The 25,060-nt window shown below is 40.0% G+C and overlaps 1 protein-coding gene and 2 long non-coding RNA genes across 4 annotated transcripts; 2 read left to right on the plus strand and 1 right to left on the minus strand.

The window, feature by feature from the left end:
• Nucleotides 1-678: 678 nt before the first annotated feature.
• Nucleotides 679-1,441, minus strand: LOC124271826. The gene is made up of 2 exons (XR_006897151.1): nt 1,196-1,441; nt 679-743 (listed from the first exon to the last, which is right to left on the minus strand). It is a non-coding gene; the product is annotated as an uncharacterized LOC124271826 (long non-coding RNA).
• A 92-nt stretch (nt 1,442-1,533) lies between these two features.
• LOC124271830 (ELMO domain-containing protein 2-like) lies at nt 1,534-24,797 on the plus strand. Of its 2 annotated transcripts, XR_006897152.1 has the most exons (9): nt 1,534-1,606; nt 7,193-7,383; nt 15,114-15,240; nt 18,196-18,325; nt 18,974-19,107; nt 19,833-19,901; nt 21,918-22,051; nt 22,500-23,479; nt 23,570-24,797. XR_006897152.1 is itself a non-coding variant. In XM_046706982.1 (8 exons), the coding sequence occupies exons 2-8, from the start codon at nt 7,230-7,232 to the stop codon at nt 22,745-22,747; spliced, it is 996 nt and encodes a 331-aa protein (XP_046562938.1). In that variant the 5' UTR covers nt 1,534-1,606; nt 7,193-7,229; the 3' UTR covers nt 22,748-24,797. The 2 variants fall into 2 exon arrangements, 1 of the variants encoding a protein (XP_046562938.1); XM_046706982.1 differs by having other exon boundaries at nt 22,500-24,797.
• LOC124271831 lies at nt 20,327-21,527 on the plus strand. The gene is made up of 3 exons (XR_006897153.1): nt 20,327-20,383; nt 20,982-21,257; nt 21,335-21,527. It is a non-coding gene; the product is annotated as an uncharacterized LOC124271831 (long non-coding RNA).
• Nucleotides 24,798-25,060: the final 263 nt, after the last annotated feature.

A 25,060-nucleotide genomic window follows, 5' to 3' on the forward strand; every position in this document is an offset into this window, starting at 1 on the left:
ATAGAAACAAAAGAGTCAAGGGCAATGAATGACACATGCGTGAATTGAATAAGGAAGCATTTCCTCCATATCACCAGTACACATATTGACTCTTTGATCTACTTTACAAAATACAGTTCATTTTGTGAAATCTAACTACAATTAGATTTACACAGTACTGTAAACATCAAAACATAAAATGAGTGGGAAATCAACTAGATCCATAAATTTGGCACAAATATGACACTCTGTTCAAGTCAAAAGACTAAGATATAAAAATTATTAATTTAATTTCCTTAAATTAATCAAATGGAAATTAACAGCATAACATCACATTATCATGATTATATTAAATGACAGATACAATTTAAAAGATACTCTACTGGTAATAATTTCACATAAAATCTTTGCTCATGCAATGAGTATGCCTTTCAAATCAAAGAAGTAACCCAAGACATGGAGCATTCAACTTGTGATCATGGCTTGTGTCGATGTTTATTATCAATTTTATCTTTAGTCGTAGTACTGTACTGTCATTGCAAACTGGGTCAGCAAAGCATACAGGAATACACACATCTTGTATATGTACACTCCACTAGAATGTATCTGTTTATAGCTAACTTGTCTTTAGATCAAGTGCAAACACTGTGAATCTAACACTGAATTACACTCATGATAGCAGACGATGGTAATACTCACTTCTAAAGGTATTCCACTAATATCACCTACAATGTAGGTCAAATGTTTGTCTGTTTGGATGAACGCTGGAAAGAAAGAAAAAGTCGATTATTAATGGAAAAAGGGATACATATGTAAATGTCAATGTTAATGACAACACTGGAGTATATAGTGTATTGTCGTTCGACTGAGATGTCATTGTAGTAGCCCTAGAGACCGTTCTTTATAGACAAGATGTTCTGCTCGAACGCGTTGTGGAATCTATTTCCGGCATGGTCACATCAACCATAAACACATCAAAATATGGCGATATTTCCACAGATTATGTGTCTGCGATCAGTATTTGTAAAACCTGACACATTACTGTGATAAACTCAAATTCATGATTCACATATGTCATCACAATCAATGTCATTTTCGGGGCAAACACATTGTGTTCGCGACAGTCCCGCATGTAAACACAAGCGCAACCTCACAACATTTATACCCTGTTTTCAACATCTAGACATAATGTTTCGTGATTTTTTCTGTGTCTTACCTTGGCTGTGACTTTCTACTGCATCTACATATGTTGAAGAAGGTTGTAAAGTTTGTAATAGAAGAAACAAATGTAAAAAATCTAGCACTTTGTCTGTAACGTGAATATCCAACCGCGCCATGCTTGCCTAACTCATCTCTCGAATGTCAATATCTGACGTTTTCAAAGAACGACATCAACAGGCCCTGAAATGTCATAATAATATCTCTAGAAATCACAATATCATTTTTGCAATCTCAAAATAAGGCCCCCTGGGGCTGCGTTATATGGATATATAGTCATACTGAGAGCTACCTGGATACGAAACTACGCGATACATAGCACATTAAAACGAGTGTGAGGCGTATTATGATTGGTCGTTCTCTTGGTAACACGACCTGAGTCACTTCCGGTGAATGGCGATACGTATACGTAAGATTTCAGCTCATTTGCCGTACAGTCAGTTATTTCCTTGTTGCGAATAGAAGTTGACAACATTGCCTGTTTCATGTTTTCAGTATCGCACATGTTCAAGAATTAAAATGTATGAAATGTATACATAAATGAAATATACAACAATGATGTGTACTTTACTTGGGGAACTCTTACCAGCGCATGATATGAAGGAACCAAGAGTGTGCCAGCGTAAACCTAAAAAAGCACTGAGGTCAATATTGAACAATCACAAAATCCACATGGTTAGATATTTGTTTCAATTTGAGTAATTAACCACGAGAATGCTTCTATAAAATCATGTGGTCAAGTAACAAACTAAGGAAAGAAGTACAATGTAGAAGTGTAATATGTGGTTATGGATTTTGGACATTTAAGAACATCGTTTTTGTCTCGATTTAACTTATAAAAGATATCTGTATCATAAACTCAAGCCACCATTCAAGAGTTCACAATATCTATATGATGCAACAATTATAGGACAAAAACCCCATGGGCAAAAAACCCTTAGGACAACACAACACAACACCCATCGTTACAGCCATAGTGAGCTTGAAAGGGTACTGCAGACGTAGGTGCCCGACTCTGATATATTTATAAGCATGACCTATATATATAAGATATAAGGAAGGTGTGTCAGTAAATAGAAACAAAATGGCGACTCGGCTCGGTTTCGTTCTGACAAACGCTTCCATCGCTTTGACCGTTGAATAAACTGCACAATTTATACTCAGTTGACCTCTGTAAAGTACCTTGCGTATCACAAACCTGATGATTTTATTCCCATTTAAAGCTTTCAATAATTTTGCCGTCCATTCTCGGACGAAGTCAGGACATATGCCCGGAAGTAAACAAATCTCAGGCTACAGACCCGCACCCAATAGTAGAGCGAGTCTCTGTTTGGATAGTATCTTCTATTATTCCCACCTCTTTTAACGTGCAACTATATTATCCAATTAGAAACTCGCTGATGATGGGTTTTGTAAATACATGCTGATTTTTTGTGTGTAACATTTTGCAATCAACAGACATCATAACATATCGTGTGTACAAGTATCACACCTGCCTGCCTGTGTAATTACGTAATGTGACAGAGACAGAAGTCGGGTGCACGAGCCATAAATCAATGTGTTTTGTTTATGGTGTATTGCCTGATAGGTGTTAAGTTTAAGTTGCATGTGGTCAGTGATCGAAGTTGTGTATTGCATATTGTCATTAGCAGACAGGCAGGCAGACACATAGGCTTTAATAAAACAGACATTGAGTTTTGTCTGTGACAGAGGCATATCTATATCGCAGTTAGAAATTCTGACAATGCTAAATAATGACGTTGCTTTTAAGTATCGAACTGAGAAAGTGACTCGGTAAGAAGAACGTCTGGTGAAATAGTCAAATGAAATTATATTTAAACAGTTAAATCGATAATCTACTGTCATAACATATAAAAAGCTTGTGCCTGTGAAATATCAACAAAAGTCAAAACATTAGAAAAATAACCCACATCAAGCCTACTCCAAGTACTCACCGTCAGTGAAGGTTTTCCGTCTTGAAATGTCGAACGCCTCACTGGCTTCTAGATCCTAAACAAGGTTCTTTTATGTAACGAGTAGATTATTTACTATTTGTTTTTTGTGTACACAACCAAGATTAGACTACTCCTGCTCACAACCTTATAATCCGGCCATCCCACTTCAAGCTGCGCGAACCTATTAACTGCGCATGCGCTATGAGTGCAGCGCAACACAGCTGTTGAAACCACTTTTCACCCCAGCTGGGGTGATTTTAGTGAATCGTTTGAACTCCCGATTTTCCGTGTGTGTGTGTTCATCGCTTTATTTTTCAACTTTATAAGTTGAATTTGCATTTTTGATAATTTGTCCATACCGAAACGTATCAGAATTTGCAAAGTTGTGTTCTGCGTTGCATGTAAGCTTTAAATAGGAGCCTTAAAATACAGAAACGTTCCCTGTACCCAAAACATCAGATGAGTCCATATTCTGCAACCAAAAACTAAAACCATATGTAGTTGTTCCCATTCAGCTGATTATGAGTGATATTCTGCATCGCAAAATATTTGTTACTCTGTATGCTCGTTACCTATATACTGGCAAAAATAGTTAGGGATATATGTAAATTTTGAAATTATGAATAATGATCTATTTATTCATTGACTCACTTATAAAATATATATCATAAACATACCAATATCCCTAACTTATTTTGTCCTGTATATAACACAATCAAATATATTTAATACAACAGAATAACAGTTTCGATGAAGAAAAAATCACAATATGGAATGGACTTATCCTAGGGTACGTTTCTGTATTCTGATTTTGGCTAGGGTAGGTTTATGTTTTCAGAAACCTACCTGGTGTATATATCTGTCATACCTTTGCCATCAATGACTCATTCAGTCATAGTGAGCACTGCTGTCCCAAAATGTGTTGATACATTTTGGCTTTAAGCTTACATTGATAACTTCAGTGCTGACACATGTGACTGGTCTTTGCCCATTCATCCATCAGTCGGTTAGCACTAAGTTAATCTCTCTTCTTAGAATAGAAACAAATCAGTATCCCATGTGTCCGTCCGTCCGTGTGTCCATCCGTGCACAGTCGTCTTTTCCAGAGCAGAACATAAAAAATGTTCAGTATTCTTCACCAGATAGGTCTGGTGGTGAGCTGGTGCCTTTTGGTAGCTTTGGATTTCTGAATAAGATATTTTTTATAACATATGTTACATTTGACCACTTTCTAAATGGCATTGTGTATTTCAACGATATTTTATGCTTTCCATAGCCACAAGTTTGACTTCGACTAAATTGGTGTTGGTGCTCTTTTCTGGAGCAGAACTTTAAAACCGTTCTCTATTTCTTCACCAAACTTCTCACATGGATAGGTCTGGTACTGTGCTGGTGCCTTTTGGTAGTTTTGGATTTCTGAATAAAATATTATTTGCATTTCCATGGCAACAAGTTTGACTTATACTGAATTTGGTGGTAGTGCTCCTTTCTGGAGCAGAACTGTTGAACCTTTCAATACTCTCCTTCCACCTTGCTATATACACTCCAAAACATAGTCATAACTAGTTGACATATTCATGAAGAGTATTTTGCGATTGGGGGGGGGATATTGATGACTTTGTCTTCATGTTATGATTGCTTCTCCCTAATTAAACTGCAGTTCACTTGGCAGGCCCACAACAAAGTTTCAGTATACTATTGTCATGATGAAGAACAGGTGACGAACTTTGGATGGGATGGAGGACTGCTACTATTGTGATAGAACCTTTGATGTTGAACATTGTCAATAATCTAGTGAACAGTTTCTTCATGATGTGGAACAAGCTATTGGTTTTATTAGGTTGACTAAGACATTTTGAGTTCTCTGTCCCCACAAACTGATCCGTATATGTGATATAACTGATCCTCAGCAACCCATGCTTACAGAACTGGGGGTCATTCGCTGCTATCATTAATACATGTCATCATATCCCAGTAGCATCTAACGATGCTGATGATCTCAATCACTGGCCTGTCTGGTCCAGAGTTGATGATTTACTGCAGATATATAGCTTGAATAATGCTGACTATGGTGTGGATCACAAATACGTCAAACTGATCCTGCGTAACTGTCGCCGAGAGCCTGTACAGGACCGTATCGCGGCCCTCGGTTAGCGTAACTGCACTGGTAGGGGTGATTATTTACAGAACATTTTCCAGAAGCCCTCTGTCTACCTGCTCTCATCATTGGGCAGTTAATGGCAGATGACCGTCCTCAGACAATGACAATGCCCTGTAAAATAATGTTACGCGTCTGTGACTTAGGACCACTTTGTAAGTTCCTGAATGAAAAAGAATTAGCTATGAAGGAAATTTGTCAACACAGTGTTGAAACTTGTGCTTCTCCAGCAAACGAATTGTAATAATTACATCAGTACGGTCCCAGAAATGTTAGTGACAGAGAGGTCAGTATAACAAACAAACACAAGTATCTAATTATTTGCCCTCATAGATGATCACATTTATGGTTAAAACCCTCACTTGTAATCTTGCCTGAAAATTTAAAGAGGGGTGGTGGTGTTGCCAGGTGGTTAAAGCGTTCGCTCATCACGCTGAAAGTCTGGGTTCAATTCCCCACGTGGGTACAATGTGTGAAGCCCATTTCTAGTGTCCCCTACTGTGATATTGCTGGAATATTGCTAAAAGTGGCGTAAGACCAAACTCACTAACTCAGTGACTGAAATTTAAAGAAATCATAACCTGGCTACATTTATATGGGGTTAGGGTTTGGTTGCCCTAACCAAGGCAACACTTGAAGGTGGGGTTGCAGGTAGAAGTCTTTCCAAGGATGATTAGATACTGGCTCCAACAAGAGATACTACTTGTGTGAAACCAAACAATATATGTGAGGACATACTGCTGTCCTGACCATCCATTCAATAAGTGTTGCATTGGGCTTTAAAAGTTCAGATTTCATATTACTGATTCTGTTAAAGTATTTTTAGCATTCAAACAGTGTTTCAATATTATAGTCAAAGACTGAAATATTTGCTTTAGTGAGAGTGTGACAGTTTTCAAACTAAACTGGAGCTCAGTTTCACCATCACTAAATCAGTTTTAAATTTTGTACAAAAAAACAAACAGTTTGTTTGACCTTACGTCTTTGTCACACATATTTCATTTTTTGTGGCGGTGGGGTAGCGTAGTGGTTAAAGCATTCGCTCGTCACCCAGAAAACCTTTGTTCCCCACATGGGTACAATGTGTGAAGTCCATTCTGGTGTCCCTAGCCCGGGATATTGCTGGAATATTGCTATAAGCAGCATAAAACACAACTCACTCACTCATATTTTGTATAGCTATTTCAACACACTAGCTTGGGCTCAGAGGCGTCAGTAGTCACGATATGGCTGAAATATTGCTGATGTGACTTTAAATTTTAACTCACTCACTCAGAGGTGTCAGACAAGTTAGAAAATGTGTGTCTTCTTGCTATAAGGTGATGCACATGTATAATATCAGAATTGTCTCAAACATACAAGTGGTCATAGCACTGATGTACATATTTACATAACGAACGGCAAGGATAGATAATAAAATGGAATCTAAGCCCCTCCTCCTCTTCCCCCTCCTCTCATAGAGCCTGACATTCTGCCAGCTTTATAGGCCTATGGCTGTAGAATAGCTTCATTCTTAGACAAATTGAATTCATAGTGTTAAATGTTTGAGTATTCATGGGTGATAATCATATTCTGAAATGTATTTCAGTTTAGTGTTTGTGTTTTCAGTGCTAGTTTCTGTAGCAAGTTCCCTGTTCTGGGAACCTGCCCTGTGCTGACCTCGAGTCTCCCAACACAGCAGATCTAGTTCCTCATTGACACTTTCAGGCCAAGTTCCCCTTTAACTCTAACACAGCTAATCAAGTTTCACTTTGACAGCTTTCAGGACAAGTTCCCCAAGTTTAACTCTAACACAGCTAATCTAGTTTCACTTTGACACTTTCAGGCCAAGTTCCCCTTTAACTCTATCACAGCTAATCTAGTTTCACTTTGACATTTCCAGTACTCAACATCAAGCACAACTTGCCCGGCTGCTTTCAATGTGGACTGAAATATGGACTAGCTTGTGGTGTCAGTTGTATTTATTGGCCAGACCCATGATCAAGTGGATCCTCAGGAGAGTTACAGGGAAATGTGAACTGTTGAGGATAACATATGATGAAGAGCCTGGAGCAGGAAGGACAAAGAGAATAGGTGATGAATGGAAGCTTACCTTTGTTGTTGCGAAATAAAGAAATAGGTGGTGGATGGAAGCTTACCTTTGTTGTTGCGAAATAAAGAAATAGGTGATGAATGGAAGCTTACCTTTGTTGTTGCGAAATAAAGAAATAGGTGGTGGATGGAAGCTTACTTTTGTTGTTGCGAAATAAAGAAATAGGTGGTGGATGGAAGCTTACCTTTGTTGTTGCGAAATAAAGAAATAGGTGATGAATGGAAGCTTACCTTTGTTGTTGCGAAAAAAAGAAATAGGTGGTGGATGGAAGCTTACTTTTGTTGTTGCGAAATAAAGAAATAGGTGGTGGATGGAAGCTTACCTTTGTTGTTGCGAAATAAAGAAATAGGTGAGTGATGGAAGCTTACTTTTGTTGTTGCGAAATAAAGAAATAGGTGGTGGATGGAAGCTTACCTTTGTTGTTTCGAAATAAAGAAATAGGTGGTGGATGGAAGCTTACTTTTGTTGTTGCGAAATAAAGAAATAGGTGATGAATGGAAGCTTACCTTTGTTGTTGCAAAAAAAAGAAATAGGTGATGGATGGAAGCTTACCTTTATTGTTGAAATAAAGAAATAGGTGATGAATGGAAGCTTACCTTTGTTGTTGCGAAATAAAGAAATAGGTGGTGGATGGAAGCTTACTTTTGTTGTTGCGAAATAAAGAAATAGGTGAGTGATGGAAGCTTACCTTTGTTGTTGCGAAATAAAGAAATAGGTGATGGATGGAAGCTTGCCTTTGTTGTTAGGAATTAAAGAAATAGGTGATGATGGAAGCTTACCTTTGTTGTTGCGAAATAAAGAAATAGGTGATGGATGGAAGCTTGCCTTTGTTGTTAGGAATTAAAGAAATAGGTGATGGATGGAAGCTTACCTTTGTTGTTAGGAAATAAAGAAATAGGTGATGGATGGAAGCTTACCTTTGTTGTTAGGAATATAAAGAAATAGGTGATAGATGGAAGCTTACCTTTGTTGTTAGGAATTAAAGAAATAGGTGAGTGATGGAAGCTTACCTTTGTTGTTAGGAATTAAAGAAATAGGTGATTGATGAATGGAAGCTTACCTTTGTTGTTAGGAAAAAAAGAAATAGGTGATAGATGGAAGCTTACCTTTGTTGTTAGGAATTAAAGAAATAGGTGAGTGATGGAAGCTTACCTTTGTTGTTGCGAAATAAAGAAATAGGTGATGGATGGAAGCTTACCTTTGTTGTTAGGAATTAAAGAAATAGGTGATGAATGGAAGCTTACCTTTATTGTTGAATTAAAAGAAAATAGCCATTAGAGATAGGTGATGGATGGAAGCTTGCTCTTTGTTGTTAGGAATTAAAGAAATATGCAATACACAATGGAGATAGGTGATGGATGGAAGCTTGCCTTTATTGTTAGGAATTAAAGAAATATGCAATACACAATGCCATTAGAGATAGGTGATGGATGGAAGCTTTCCTTTATTGTTAGGAATTAAAAGAAATAGGTGAGTGATGGAAGCTTACTTTGTTGTTGTTAGCGAAATAAAGAAATAGGTGATGGATGGAAGCTTACCTTTATTGTTAGGAATTAAAGATGCAATAGCCATTGAATAGGTGATGGATGGAAGCTTACCTTTATTGTTTAGGAATTAAAGAAATAGGTGAGTGATGGAAGCTTACCCTTTGTTGTTGCGGAAATAAAAGAAATAGGTGAGTGATGGAAGCTTACCTTATTGTTAGGAATTAAAGTAGGTGAGTGATGGAAGCTTACCTTTATTGTTAGGAATTAAAGAAATATGCAATACACAATGCCATTAGAGATAGGTGATGGATGGAAGCTTGCCTTTATTGTTAGGAATTAAAGAAATAGGTGAGTGATGGAAGCTTACCTTTGTTATTGCGAAATAAAGAAATAGGTGGTGGATGGAAGCTTACTTTTGTTGTTGCGAAATAAAGAAATAGGTGGTGGATGGAAGCTTACTTTTGTTGTTGCGAAATAAAGAAATAGGTGATGAATGGAAGCTTACCTTTGTTGTTGCGAAAAAAAGAAAGAGGTGAGTAATGGAAGCTTACCTTTATTGTTAGGAATTAAAGAAATATGCAATACACAATGCCATTAGAGATAGGTGATGGATGGAAGCTTGCCTTTATTGTTAGGAATTAAAGAAATAGGTGAGTGATGGAAGCTTACCTTTGTTGTTGCGAAATAAAGAAATAGGTGGTGGATGGAAGCTCACTTTTGTTGTTCGAAATAAAGAAATAGGTGATGAATGGAAGCTTACCTTTGTTGTTGCGAAAAAAAGAAATAGGTGGTGGATGGAAGCTTACTTTTGTTGTTGCGAAATAAAGAAATAGGTGGTGGATGGAAGCCACCTTGTTGTTTAAACAAAGAAATAGGTGTGATGGAAGCTTACTTTGTTGTTGCGAAATAAAGAAATAGGTGGTGGATGGAAGCTTACCTTTGTTGTTTCGAAATAAAGAAATAGGTGATGGATGGAAGCTTACTTTTGTTGTTGCGAAATAAAGAAATAGGTGATGAATGGAAGCTTCACCTTTGTTGTTGCAAAAAAAATAGGTGATGGATGGAAGCTTTACCTTTAAATAAAGAAATAGGTGATGAATGGAAGCTTACCTTTGTTGTTCATGAAATAAAGAAATAGGTGGTGGATGGAAGCTTACTTTTGTTGTTGCGAAATAAAGAAATAGGTGAGTGATGGAAGCTTACCTTTGTTGTTGCGAAATAAAGAAATAGGTGATGGATGGAAGCTTGCCTTTGTTGTTAGGAATTAAAGAAATAGGTGATGATGGAAGCTTACCTTTGTTGTTGCGAAATAAAGAAATAGGTGATGGATGGAAGCTTGCCTTTGTTGTTAGGAATTAAAGAAATAGGTGATGGATGGAAGCTTACCTTTGTTGTTAGGAATTAAAGAAATAGGTGATAGATGGAAGCTTACCTTTGTTGTTTGGAATTAAAGAAATAGGTGAGTGATGGAAGCTTGCCTTTATTGTTGCGAAATAAAGAAATAGGTGAGTGATGGAAGCTTACCTTTATTGTAAGGAAATAAAGAAATAGGTGATAGATGGAAGCTTACCTTTATTGTTAGGAAATAAAGAAATAGGTGAGTGATGGAAGCTTGCCTTTATTGTTGCGAAATAAAGAAATAGGTGAGTGATGGAAGCTTACCTTTGTTGTTAGGAAATAAAGAAATAGGTGATAGATGGAATCTTACCTTTGTTGTTAGGAATTAAAGAAATAGGTGAGTGATGGAAGCTCACCTTTGTTGTTAGGAAATAAAGAAATAGGTGAGTGATGGAAGCTTACCTTTGTTGTTGAAATAAAGAAATAGGTGAGTGATGGAAGCTTACCTTTATTGTTGCGAAATAAAGAAATAGGTGGTGGATGGAAGCTTACCTTTGTTGTTGCGAAATAAAGAAATAGGTGAGTGATGGAAAGCTCACCTTTATTGTTAGGAAATAAAGAAATAGGTGAGTGATGGAAGCTTACCTTTATTGTTAGGAAATAAAGAAATAGGTGATAGATGGAAGCTCACCTTTGTTGTTGCGAAAAAAAGATATAGGTGATAGATGGAAGCTTACCTTTGTTGTTAGGAATTAAAGAAATAGGTGAGTGATGGAAGCTTGCCTTTATTGTTAGGAAATAAAGAAATAGGTGAGTGATGGAAGCTTACCTTTGTTGTTGCTTAATAAAGAAATAGGTGATGAATGGAAGCTTACCTTTATTGTTGCGAAAAAAAGAAATCTGCAATACACAATGCCATTAGAGATAGGTGATGGATGGAAGCTTGCCTTTATTGTTGCGAAATAAAGAAATAGGTGAGTGATGGAAGCTTACTTTTGTTGTTGCGAAATAAAGAAATAGGTGGTGGATGGAAGCTTACCTTTGTTGTTTCGAAATAAAGAAATAGGTGATGGATGGAAGCTTACTTTTGTTGTTGCGAAATAAAGAAATAGGTGATGAATGGAAGCACTTTTTGTTGTTGAAAAAAAGAAATAGGTGATGGATGGAAGCTTTACCTTTATTGTTGCTTGAAACAAAGAAATAGGTGATGAATGGAAGCTTACTTTGTTGTTGCTTGAAATAAAGAAATAGGTGGTGGATGGAAGCACTTTTGTTGTTGCTCAAATAAAAGAAATAGGTGAGTGATGGAAGCTTACCCTTTGTTGTGAAAATAAAGAAATAGGTGATGGATGGAAGCTTGCCTTTGTTGTTAGGAATTAAAGAAATAGGTGATGATGGAAGCTTACCTTTTGTTGTTGTTGAAACAAAGAAATAGGTGATGGATGGAAGCTTGCCTTGTTGTTAGGAATTAAAGAAATAGGTGAGTGGATGGAAGCTTTACCTTTGTTTGTTAGGAAATAAAGAAATAGGTGGTGGATGGAAGCTTACCTTGTTGTTTAGGAATTAAAGAAATAGGTGATAGATGGAAGCCACCCTTGTTGTTTGGAATTAAAGAAATAGGTGAGTGATGGAAGCTTGCCTTATTGTTATGAAAACAAAGAAATAGGTGAGTGATGGAAGCCACCTTTTTTGTAAGGAATTAAAGAAATAGGTGATGGATGGAAGCTTACTTTATTGTCATGCAACAAAAACAGGTGATGAACCTACCCTTGTTGGTAAACAAAGAAATAGGTGGTGGATGGAAGCTTACTTTTGTTGTTGCGAAATAAAGAAATAGGTGAGTGATGGAAGCTTACCTTTGTTGTTGCGAAAAAAAGAAATAGGTGATGGATGGAAGCTTAGCCTTTGTTGTTAGGAATTAAAGAAATAGGTGATGATGGAAGCTTACCTTTGTTGTTGCGCAATAAAGAAATAGGTGATGGATGGAAGCTTACCTTTGTTGTTAGGAATTAAAGAAATAGGTGAGTGATGGAAGCTTACCTTTGTTGTTAGGAATTAAAGAAATAGGTGAGTGATGGAAGCTTACCTTTGTTGTTAGGAATTAAAGAAATAGGTGATAGATGGAAGCTTACCTTTGTTGTTAGGAATTAAAGAAATAGGTGAGTGATGGAAGCTTGCCTTTATTGTTAGGAATTAAAGAAATAGGTGAGTGATGGAAGCTCACCTTTATTGTAAGGAAATAAAGAAATAGGTGATGGATGGAAGCTTACCTTTATTGTTAGGAATTAAAGAAATAGGTGAGTGATGGAAGCTTACCTTTGTTGTTGCGAAATAAAGAAATAGGTGGTGGATGGAAGCTTACCTTTGTTGTTAGGAAATAAAGAAATAGGTGATGGATGGAAGCTTACCTTTGTTGTTAGGAATTAAAGAAATAGGTGAGTGATGGAAGCTTACCTTTGTTGTTAGGAAATAAAGAAATAGGTGAGTGATGGAAGCTTACCTTTGTTGTTGCAAAATAAAGAAATAGGTGAGTGATGGAAGCTTACCTTTATTGTTGCGAAATAAAGAAATAGGTGGTGGATGGAAGCTTACCTTTGTTGTTGCGAAATAAAGAAATAGGTGAGTGATGGAAGCTTACCTTTGTTGTTAGGAAATAAAGAAATAGGTGAGTGATGGAAGCTTACCTTTATTGTTAGGAAATAAAGAAATAGGTGATGGATGGAAGCTTACCTTTGTTGTTAGGGAAAAAAAGAAATAGGTGATGGATGGAAGCTTACCTTTGTTGTTAGGAATTAAAGAAATAGGTGAGTGATGGAAGCTTGCCTTTATTGTTGAGAAATAAAGAAATAGGTGAGTGATGGAAGCTTACCTTTGTTGTTGTTGGAGGATGGAAGCTTACCTTTGTTGTTAGGAAATAAAAGAAATAGGTGATGTGATGGAAGCTTACCTTTGTTGTTAGAAAAAAGAAATAGGTGGTGGATGGAACACAATGCCATTGTTAGAGAAATAAAGAAATAGGTGATGGATGGAAGCTTGCCTTTATTGTTAGGAATTAAAGAAATAGGTGAGTGATGGAAGCTTACCTTTGTTGTTGCGAAATAAAGAAATAGGTGATGGATGGAAGCTTACCTTTATTGTTAGGAATTAAAGAAATATGCAATACACAATGCCATTAGAGATAGGTGATGGATGGAAGCTTGCCTTTATTGTTAGGAATTAAAGAAATAGGTGAGTGATGGAAGCTTACCTTTGTTGTTGCGAAATAAAGAAATAGGTGATGGATGGAAGCTTACCTTTATTGTTAGGAATTAAAGAAATATGCAATACACAATGCCATTAGAGATAGGTGATGGATGGAAGCTTACCTTTATTGTTAGGAATTAAAGAAATAGGTGAGTGATGGAAGCTTACCTTTGTTGTTAGGAAATAAAGAAATAGGTGAGTGGATGGAAGCTTACCTTTGTTGTTAGGAATAAAGAAATAGGTGAGTGATGGAAGCTTACCTTTATTGTTAGGAATTAAAGAAATAGGTGAGTGATGGAAGCTTACCTTTGTTGTTGCGAAATAAAGAAATAGGTGATGGATGGAAGCTTACCTTTATTGTTAGGAATTAAAGAAATAGGTGAGTGATGGAATTACCTTTGTTGCCATTAGAGATAAAGAAATAGGTGAGTGATGGATGGAAGCTTTGCCCTTTATTGTTAGGAATTAAAGAAAATAGGTGAGTGATGAAAAGGTGAGTGGATTTACCTTTGTTTTGTTGTTACTTTTATTGTTAGGAAATAAAGAAATAGGTGATGGATGGAAAGATGGAAGCTTACCTTTATTGTTAGGAATTAAAGAAATATGCAATACACAATGCCATTAGAGATAGGTGATGGATGGAAGCTTGCCTTTATTGTTAGGAATTAAAGAAATAGGTGAGTGATGGAAGCTTACCTTTGTTGTTGCGAAATAAAGAAATAGGTGGTGGATGGAAGCTTTACTTTGTTGTTAGGAATTAAAGAAATATGCAATACACAATGCCATTAGAGATAGGTGATGGATGGAAGCTTGCCTTTATTGTTAGGAATTAAAGAAATAGGTGAGTGATGGAAGCTTACCTTTGTTGTTGCGAAATAAAGAAATAGGTGATGAATGGAAGCTTACCTTTATTGTTAGGAATTAAAGAAATATGCAATACACAATGCCATTAGAGATAGGTGATGGATGGAAGCTTGCCTTCATTGTTAGGAATTAAAGAAATAGGTGAGTGATGGAAGCTTACCTTTGTTGTTGCGAAATAAAGAAATAGGTGAGTGATGGAAGCTTACCTTTATTGTTAGGAATTAAAGAAATATGCAATACACAATGCCATTAGAGATAGGTGGTGGATGGAAGCTTACCTTTGTTGTTAGGAATTAAAGAAATAGGTGAGTGATGGAAGCTTACCTTTGTTGTTGCGAAATAAAGAAATAGGTGGTGGATGGAAGCTTACTTTGTTGTTGCGAAATAAAGAAATAGGTGAGTGATGGAAGCTTACCTTTATTGTTAGGAATTAAGAAATAGGTGATAGATGGAAGCTTACCTTTATTGAGTTACATTTAAAGACACTCGAAACACATGTTCGAAGCAGGTTTATTCTGTTCCTTATGACCAAATAAAAACAGCATTAGCCTCCACTCTGCTTTCATACATCACCTCAGAGGCCATTCATGTGAATTGTTGTTATAGTATATTTGTAACTGGGAACAGTTTTTCTAATCCATTTAGTTTTGGATCAATGCATTTGGTGCCACAGTTCATTAACTTTACATTAACTTTGCTTTGTCGTGCATCTTCTGCCAGTTAGCTTCTGTCTGTGGTCAGCCTTGACCATTTAAGAGTGTGTGTGATATATGTTACAGAAAAGTCACTCAAACGATCCCATCAGCCGGCACTGAAACAAATCTTGAGTGATGACAACCTGGTTATTGGTGAAGCAGTGAAGGAGGTGCTTAGACTGAAGTCTATTGTACCTGAGGTACACCCAAAGTAAGTGCATGGTCCTACGGTACACCTAGAGTAGGTGCAGTGTACCTGAGGTACGCCTAGAGTAGATGCATTGTACCTGAGGTACGCCTAGAGTAGGTGCATTGTACCTGAGGTACACCTAGAGTAGGTGCATTGTACCTGAGGTACGCCTAGAGTAGATGCATTTTACCTGAGGTACGCCCTAGAGTAGGTGCATTGTACCTGAGGTACACCTAGAGTAGGTGCATTGTACCTGAGGTGCGCCTAGAGTAGATGCATTTTACCTGAGGTACACCTAGAGTAGGTGCATTGTACCTGAGGTACACCTAGAGTAGGTGCATTGTACCTGAGGTACACCTAGAGTAGGTGCATTGTACCTGAGGTACACCTAGAGTAGGTGCATTGTACCTGAGGTACACCTAGAGTAGGTGCATTGTACCTGAGGTACACCTAGAGTAGGTGCATTGTACCTGAGGTACACCTAGAGTAGGTGCATTGTACCTGAGGTACACCTAGAGTAGGTGCATTGTACCTGAGGTACACCTAGAGTAGGTGCATTGTACCTGAGGTACCCCTAGAGTAGGTGCATTGTACCTGAGGTACACCTAGAGTAGGTGCATTGTACCTGAGGTACACCTAGAGTAGGTGCATTGTACCTGAGGTACACCTAGAGTAGATGCATTGTACCTGAGGTACACCTAGAGTAGATGCATTGTACCTGAGGATGCATTGTACCTGAGGTACACCTAGAGTAGATGCATTGTACCTGAGGTACACCTAGAGTAGGTGCATTGTACCTGAGGTACCCCTAGAGTAGGTGCATTGTACCTGAGGTACACCTAGAGTAGGTGCATTGTACCTGAGGTACCCCTAGAGTAGGTGCATTGTACCTGAGGTACACCTAGAGTAGGTGCATTGTACCTGAGGTAATGCCCCAGAGTAGGTGCATTGTACCTGAGGTACCCCTAGAGTAGGTGCATTGTACCTGAGGTACACCTAGAGTAGGTGCATTGTACCTGAGGTACACCTAGAGTAGGTGCATTGTACCTGAGGTACCCCTAGAGTAGGTGCATTGTACCTGAGGTACACCTAGAGTAGGTGCATTGTACCTGAGGTACACCTAGAGTAGGTGCATTGTACCTGAGGTACACCCTAGAGTAGGTGCATTGTACCTGAGGTACACCTAGAGTAGGTGCATTGTACCTGAGGTACACCTAGAGTAGGTGCATTGTACCTGAGGTACGCCTAGAGTAGGTGCATTGTACCTGAGATACACCTAGAGCAGGTGCATTGTACCTGAGGTACGCCTAGAGTAGGTGCATTGTACCTGAGGTACGCCTAGAGTAGGTGCATTGTACCTGAGGTATGCCTCACAGTATTGACAATGGGCTGTGGGCCTCATGTACAGTTGTACAGTATTGACAATGATCTGTCGGCCTCATGTATAGTAGTACAGTATTGACACTGATCTGTCGGCCTCATGTATTGACAGTGATCTGTCGGCAGTAGTTGTACAGTATTGACAATGATCTGTTGGCCTCATGTACTGTTGTACAGTATTGACAATGATCTGTCGGCCTCATGTATAGTTATACAGTATTGACAATGATCTGTCGGCCTCATGTACAGTTGTACAGTATTGACAATGATCTGTTGGCCTCATGTACTGTTGTACAGTATTGGCAATTGGCTGTCGGCCTCATGTACAGTAGTACAGTATTGACAATGGTCTGTCGGCCTCATGTACAGTTGTACAGTATTGACAATGATCTGTTGGCCTCATGTACAGTAGTACAGTATTGACAATGGTCTGTCGGCCTCATGTACAGTTGTACAGTATTGACAATGATCTGTTGGCCTCATGTACAGTAGTACAGTATTGACAGTGATCTTTCGGCCTCATGTACTGTTGTACAGTATTGACAATGGGCTGTCGGCCTCATGTACAGTAGTACAGTATTGACAATGGGCTGTCGGCCTCATGTACAGTTGTACAGTATTGGCAATGGGCGGTTGGTGGATTTTAATATAACCTTAAGATCTGTCCCAGTGCATTCTGCAGGTTCTGCGCAATCTGAATATACTGTTTTGACATTATACATAGATGAATAAAATATTTGAACAATTCTATAGTTGATAATGATAATAATTATTTGCTGGAGTGAAACAGCCTGGGGTGAACGTGTTTGGGGTGAAATAACCCGTTACCCTTCTGGTTCTATACCGGATGTTCAAGATGGAATCCCTGTGACCATCTGGAGGAAACCTTTTGGGAGGATCACCAAATACTGTTTCCTATCTTCTACCAAAGAAATGTGACAGTATAAACAAAGCTGTAAGAGTTATCTCCCCTGAAGCTTTGAGGTGATTTTATGGTGCAGCCGACACTTTCAAGTACATGAGTGACATTCCTCTCCTACTTTGACTTGTTCAGCCTGTGTGTCTGTGCTTAGTTACTCTTTGTTTGAGCCTAGAGCGACATTTCAGCTTGTGTATGTGTTTGGTTTTGATGTTTTCATCTTCAAGCCGATATGTACACCTGTTACTAGTTTGTTGACCCGTGAAGGTCTGGGTTAGAATGAAGCTTCAGTCACCCATGCTTGTCGTAAGAGGCGACTAACGGGATCGGGTGGTCAGGCTCACTGGCTTGGCTGACACATGTCATCGGTTCCCAATTGCGCAGATCGATGCTCCTGCTGTTGATCACTGGATTGTCAGGTCCTGACTTGATTATTTACAGACTGCCGCCATATAGCTGGAATATTGAGTGCGGTGTAAAACTAAACTAACTCACTCACTACTAGTTTGTTTATTATGTTTCCAGGGCAGTGGGGTAGCCTAATGGTTAAAGCATCTGATTCCCCACATCGGTACATTGTGTGAAGTCCATTTCTTGTCTCCCCCGCCATGATATTGTTTGAATATTGCTAAAAGCGGCGTAAAACTAAACTCACTCACTCACAATTTTTGTTTCAGCTTTGAGAGATGTTTCAGCGTGTGTGTGTGTCAGATCTGTGGCTACAGGAGGTTGCTGCAGCAGGTAGAGGATCACAGGAAGACCAAGTACAGCACCGCAGACAGACAGCACGAAGACAAACTCATGCTGGTAACTGACTCCGTGGCTGTTTGTGCACGTGGTGTTTGTTTAGTGGTATTCCTTGAGTAATACTGTAGAGTGCATCTTCAGGTAATAAAATCATCAGGCCAAGCCGTGGATGCATCCAGGGTATAGTGGAGAGGGATCGTAACGTATACCCTGGAGATTATCGAGGATGGTCCGTGCCTGGCGCTCGGCATTAATGGGTACTACAAGGACTAGTCGGCTCGGAATCAGTATAATGTGTCTGAGTGGGATATTCATGCTTCACAGCGGCATGGTATCTCAGTGGGCTAGCACTATAAAACCAGCTTAAGTCTGGGCTAGTACAAGCAGCCGCACATACGCATACACATGCATGCACGTCGTCATATGAGCGAAATATTCTCAAGCACGACGTTAAACCCAATTTCACCTCATCTCACCTCCATCGGACCAAGTGGAAGTCAACTGTTTCAATTGTGACACAGCTGTTTCATACCATTATTTACAATTTTCCAGCTGTAATATTGCTGACACTAAGTAATTGAAACTCATTAGCATCATCCATACACCCATGGAATCTATGCTTCTTAATATTTATAGGGTGTCATCATTAAGCTAAAATATTGCTGAATATTGCATAAAACAACAATTAGTTATGTTTTCAACGGGCAGCTGTGGACATTGCTAATGCCGACCACCAAGCTTGAGTCCCGGGTCAGCAAACAGTGGACATATATCGGCTTCCAGGGGGATGATCCCGCCACCGACTTCAGGGGGATGGGGCTGCTGGGCCTGGACCAGCTTCTGTGAGTAGCAGGCTGTCTTGGGTGGTCACATCCACTGGCACTGAGTCACCAATATTGTTTAACAAATTGGAGTGTGTTCCTTAAATATTGTTCCATCTGAGGCTGTGACTGTGTTTTTCCCTCTGACCACATTTGACCAGCCTTGTGTGTATTCAGATACTTATGTGTTATGTGTGTTTTTATCGTTTTTATATTATTGTTGATTGGGCCTTGTACCAGTGAAGGTCCAGGTCAGAATATTGGTCTTCAGTAACCCATGCTTGTCGTAAGACGCAACTAACTGGATCGGGTGGTCAGGCTCGCTGGCTTGGTTGACACATGTCATCAGTTGACAATTGTGCAGATCGATGCTCCTGCTGTTGATCACTGGATTGTCTGGATTATTTGCAGATTGCCACCATATAGCTGGAATATTGCTGAGTGCGGCGTAAAAAACTAAACTCACTCATTGGTTGGGCCTTGAAAAGGCCTCAATGTTTATGGCTTATAATCTGTGTGAACCCTGAGGTGTCACGCTTATTGTCAATGAGCCAAAGTGTTGACTGCTTTCTTCTGTCCAAGGATATTTAGTTGTTCCTTATCAAACAGTGATGTGATGTAGCTGGACTGCCAAGACTTTGTACTGCAAGGGGTGATAGGAATTTTTGTATTGGGGATGTTTTCATATCTTTCTAGTTCTTTGCCTTCTGCTTGTTCATGTGCTTGATCATGTACTTTACTTGCAGGTATTTCATCAAGGAATATCCCGAAATCACACACAGTCTTCTCTCTCAATCCCACCATCCACAGTATGGGTAGGTTGTCTCCTCTGTCTGTCCCACCGATTATTTACAGACTGCTGCCATATAGCTGGAATATAGCTGACTGTGGTGTTTAACAACAAAACAAAACAAATCTCTGTAACACCATGTATAGTATGGATAGGGTATCTCTCCTTTATGTCTCATCATCCTAAGCATGGGAAAGTTGTCTCCCCTCTCTGCCCCACCCTCCTCAGTATAGATAAGTTGTCTCCTCTCTGCCCCCATCTTCTGCAGTATATGGTTAGTTGTCTCCCTCTCTGCCCCATCTTCTGCAGCATCTGTAAGGTTGTCTCCTCTCTGTACCATCTTCTGCAGTATGGGTAAGTTGTCTCCCCTCTGTACCATCTTCTGCAGCATGGTTAGGTTGTCTCCTCTCTGCCCCCATCTTCCACAGCATGGTTAAGTTGTCTCCCTCTCTGCCCCACCCTCCACAGTATGGTTAAGTTGTCTCCTCTCTGCCCCATCCTCCACAGGTTAGGTAGTCTTCCTCCTCAGTACCATCTTCTGCAGCATGGTTAGGGTTCTTCTGCAGCATGGTTAGGTTGTCTCCTCTCTGTACCATCTTCTGCAGCATGGTTAGGTTGTCTCCCCTCTCTGTACCATCTTCTGCAGCATGGTTAGGTTGTCTCCCCTCTCTGTACCATCTTCTGCAGCATGGTTAGGTTGTCTCCCCTCTCTGGACCATCTTCTGCAGCATGGTTAAGTTGTCTCCCCTCTCAGTACCATCTTCTGCAGCATGGTTAAGTTGTCTCCCCTCTCAGTACCATCTTCTGCAGCATGGTTAAGTTGTCTCCCCTCTCAGTACCATCTTCTGCAGCATGGTTAAGTTGTCTCCCCTCTCAGTACCATCTTCTGCAGCATGGTTAAGTTGTCTCCCCTCTCTGTACCATCTTCTGCAGCATGGTTAGTTGTTGTCTCAGTACCCTCTCAGTTAACCATCTTCTGCAGCATGGTTAAGTTGTCTCCCCTCTCTGTACCATCTTCTGCAGCATGGTTAGGTTGTCTCCCCTCTCTGTACCATATTCTGCAGCATGGTTAGGTTGTCTCCCCTCTCTGCCCCACCCTCCACAGTATATGTAAGTTGTCTCCTCTCTGCCCCACCCTCCACAGTATAGGTAAGTTGTCTCCCCTCTGCCCCACCCTCCACAGTATAGGTAAGTTGTCTCCCCTCTGCCCCACCCTCCACAGTATAGGTAAGTTGTCTCCTCTGCCCCACCCTCCACAGTATAGGTAAGTTGTCTCCTCTCTGCCCCACCCTCCACAGTATAGGTAAGTTGTCTCCCCTCTGCCCCACCCTCCACAGTATGTGTAAGTTGTCTCCTCTCTGCCCCACCCTCCACAGTATAGGTGAGTTGTCTCCCCACTGCCCCACGATCACAGTTTAGGTAAGTTGTCTCCTCTCTGCCCCTTCCTCCACAGTATAGGTAAGTTGTCTCCCCTCTGCCCCACCCTCCACAGTATAGGTAAGTTGTCTCCTCTCTGCCCCACCCTCCACAGTATAGGTGAGTTGTCTCCCTCTGCCCCACCCTCCACAGTATAGGTAAGTTGTCTCCCCTCTGCCCCACCCTCCACAGTATCTGTAAGTTGTCTCCTCTCTGCCCCACCCTCCACAGTATAGGTAAGTTTCTCCTCTCTGCCCCACCCTCCACAGTATCTGTAAGTTGTCTCCTCTCTGCCCCACCCTCCACAGTATAGGTAAGTTGTCTCCCCTCTTTGTCCCATCACCCAAAGTCTGAAACCTGAGTCTGAAGTCCATGTTCACCTCGTCATGGTTACTGCCACTTTAACAGTTGAAACTCTAAATGCAAGACACAATCATGTTAGTCCAGGTGCCCAGGTGTCTTTGTTCCAAATGGCTTTGCGTATCCATGGGGAGAAGGAATATTATCCCTCACCAAGCAACCAGTGAAATTTGATGAAATACATACAATGTATAACTGACGTCTACTCAACACAGCACTGAACTCAACGTCCTGCATGTAGTAACACTTGTGCTGTGTGTTCCAGCTTCTCATACGCAATACTGGGCATCAACTTCACGGGGATGTGTTATGACCTGCTTAAGTCTCGGAAACTGAGAACTCATTTCTACAACCTGACCGTGGAGGCCCCTACCATGAAACAGTTTAATGAAGTCTACTGTAAGTCTGTCTGTCTGTTAGATGGGCAGCTGTAAGTCTGTCTGTCTGTTAGATGGGCAGCTGTAAGTCTGTTGGGGGTTAGCTTTAAATTTGTTGTACTGGGCAGCTGTGTGCAGATTCAGTAGGTGTTCCTGCTCCAAGGTCTGTCTTGAGTTTCAGTTCTAGATAGAAGTAATTAATGACTCTGTGTCAGGCTGAGAAACTGACGTCAAACCAGACTGATCATTGTCTGAATAACACATACTCATCTCCCCTTTGGGGGCTCCTGTTTGATTAGAATCACTGCAAATTGACCTGAGACTGGCCTCTTGATTTGAACTTTTTTCACATTCTTCTTACAAGTTGGGCATGAGATATGAAAGAACCATAACTCAGTTAACTGATCTGTAAATCTGGATGTTCTACTCTGATTTGTTGAGAGGAATTACATGGACTCCATCCTTCGCAGGTTGCCTGTTCTTCGACTTCATCCAGTTCTGGTTCAAGGAGAAGCCCAGGGACATCATGGAATTCGGTCGGCTTCGTGACAAGTTCCAGAAGCTGATTGTCAAACAACTGAAGGACAAACATTTTGTTTTGAAGGCCAAGTTTCAGACAGCGGGGGAGGGGGGCATCATGATAGAACTCTTTATGTACCTGGAACCTTTTTCATATCTTCAGATTTACTGGAAATATTTACTTGAATTAAACATTTGATAAGAATATATTGAAGTAGATTTGGTATTTGTGAATGACCCGTTTTGTCTTTTAGGATTTGTTCCATGTTTGTGAACTAAGATATATGCCACCTTGACAAGGTGCACAACGCTGTGTATGAAGGCATGTCCCGACGGCATCTGTTGATTGTATTGAGAACATGTCATTATGTAGCCATATTGTCGGTAGTTGGCCAACAGGGTTATGTTTGTCTGGTGCTATAGTGTTCCAGTATGATTTAGAGAGTATGCCACATTTTGTCAGAGTAATTATATGAATTATGCAGAGATGATTTCTGCTTGAACTCTGCCCCGGAGTGAAGTAGAGGCAATGTATGTGCAATATACCTATGATTGATTTACTACACTGAGCTGAGTTTACCAGTAAGTGGAGAAAAGAGAGCAGTGCTGTAATACTCCTGAATATACATTGTGTTTCCATGTTACAACTCTCAAAGGTCTACAGATTTTATTATATTTCTTCATTTTCGTGATTGCTGAAAGAAAGTTTGAAGTTGTTATTATTTCAGGATTGTAGTTGTCGGGACAGTAATGATTACTTGAGTTCATACAAACTCAGAAAGATTGAAAGCCTTAAACCATGTCATATCTCCTTGTGAACCACATCTGTCTAGAAGGGAAGGTAATCTTTGTGAATATGGTCATATTGTCCTGTCTGGGAGGGGAGGTAATCCTTGTGAATATGGTCATATTGTCCTGTCTGGGAGGGGAGGTAATCCTTGTGAATATGGTCATATTGTCCTGTCTGGGATGGGAGGTAATCCTTGTGAATATGGTCATATTGTCCTGTCTGGGAGGGGAGGAAATCTATGTGAACATGTGACCTGGTCAGTTCTGAATGCCACAATGCAATATTGGTGGGAAAAGGTTAAACATATGACAACAATTTGATGGTTACATTATCAACTTCAAATGGAATGTAAAGCGGACGCATAGGAATGTTCTTGTGTTGGGAGGCAGCACATCACAGGACACCTGTCATCATCGATGTCAATTCTACGGGTGTGCGAGAATGTGATGACTTGTCCACCCTCATGTCCACCCTCATGTCCATCCATCCATCCTCCTGCTCCTTCTGACATCATTGACATTCATTGGACAACAGAACATCTTCATACTCCCTTGACCTGCTGTATTGTTAGATATGGCACCCATCGAACATGTGGCATGAAATGTAAACACCTTCCACACCTACCAGGCATTTGATCCAGCTGTGACAGACCATGGTCCGAAAAGCCTTCAAACTTTCGTGTGTCGTCAGTGAGACTCAGTGTCCAGACTGTGGCCATATACTGACCCCACACCACCTTCAGTGGTAGATGACCTTCATCGAGGATATATTCATGTCCAGACACATCAGTATATTGTTCTGGTAGAGTGATGTCACATCTCTGCTCCATCTCTCTCAGCAGCCATCTTCCACGTGAAGGTAACTTGTTTCGGGGGCCGTGTGAACTCCAAGTGCAGCTGTGTGAGTGAGTGGGTCAAGGTCAAGGAGGGCATTCCTCTTGAAGATCAGATCCAGAAGTGATCATTCCACAAGTCCTGTTGCCTGTTTAATGTGTGTGTCTATTACGTGTGCTTTTGTGAAGTTTAATGTTACTTCATGTAAACATTACCTAGGAGGTATAACACAGACTCAGGTGACAGAGTTCTTGTCTGTGTGGCCCAGTAATATGTAAACTGCTTCTCAAGGAATTTTGAAACCTTTTTTTGTCAGCAGACACAGGGCAATGAGGTTATGTGTCTGAGGTAACATCACTTTCAGCTGTGCCTGACCTTGAATGATGAACTTGAAAGTGGCAGAAGACTTCATTTTTCTCATTCCACACTGTGTTTGACATTCCCTCAACATTGCTTACTTGGCCCCAGAGTCCGCAGTATCACTCCACAGTAGACTCCATGTTGGCCCTCAAATCCGCAGTATCACTCCACAGTAGACTCCAGGTTGATTCAAAGTTTATATTGTCACCATCTGATACTGTAAGGTGTAAACATCATACAGTCTTTCAATAAAAACATTTATCGTTTACTGGTGTTATTTATTTTATGTTTCGTCAACGAATATATACAGAAAAGATTTAAAAGAAGAGTCATTGGTAAGGGAGGAAGTGGCCAGCCTGATGGCATATTTCACGCAGTGAGTGCCGAAAATGTGAAAGAGGACCACCCTCAGTTCTGACTTTATAACTCATTCTAACCTGAAATACCCGTTAGCAACAGCTTGAATAGGTCACTTTTGGAAAGATCTTCACAACTGTGACATCACTACACAACTGTGACATCACTACGC

Source organism: Haliotis rubra, unplaced genomic scaffold, assembly GCF_003918875.1.
Source record: "Haliotis rubra isolate DU_JTF1 unplaced genomic scaffold, ASM391887v1 Scf1639, whole genome shotgun sequence".
NCBI classification, from domain to species: Eukaryota; Metazoa; Mollusca; class Gastropoda; order Lepetellida; family Haliotidae; genus Haliotis; species Haliotis rubra.

Bases quoted from the DNA above. Each gene is read 5' to 3' on its own strand.
- LOC124271830 (XM_046706982.1), top strand. From the start codon at position 7,230: ATGTGGACTGAAATATGGACTAGCTTGTGGTGTCAGTTGTATTTATTG. The intron at 15,241-18,195 runs GTAAGTGCATGG...TTTTTGTTTCAG, and splicing joins GTACCTGAGGTACACCCAAA to CTTTGAGAGATGTTTCAGCG. The intron at 19,108-19,832 runs GTGAGTAGCAGG...CTTTACTTGCAG, and splicing joins CTGGGCCTGGACCAGCTTCT to GTATTTCATCAAGGAATATC.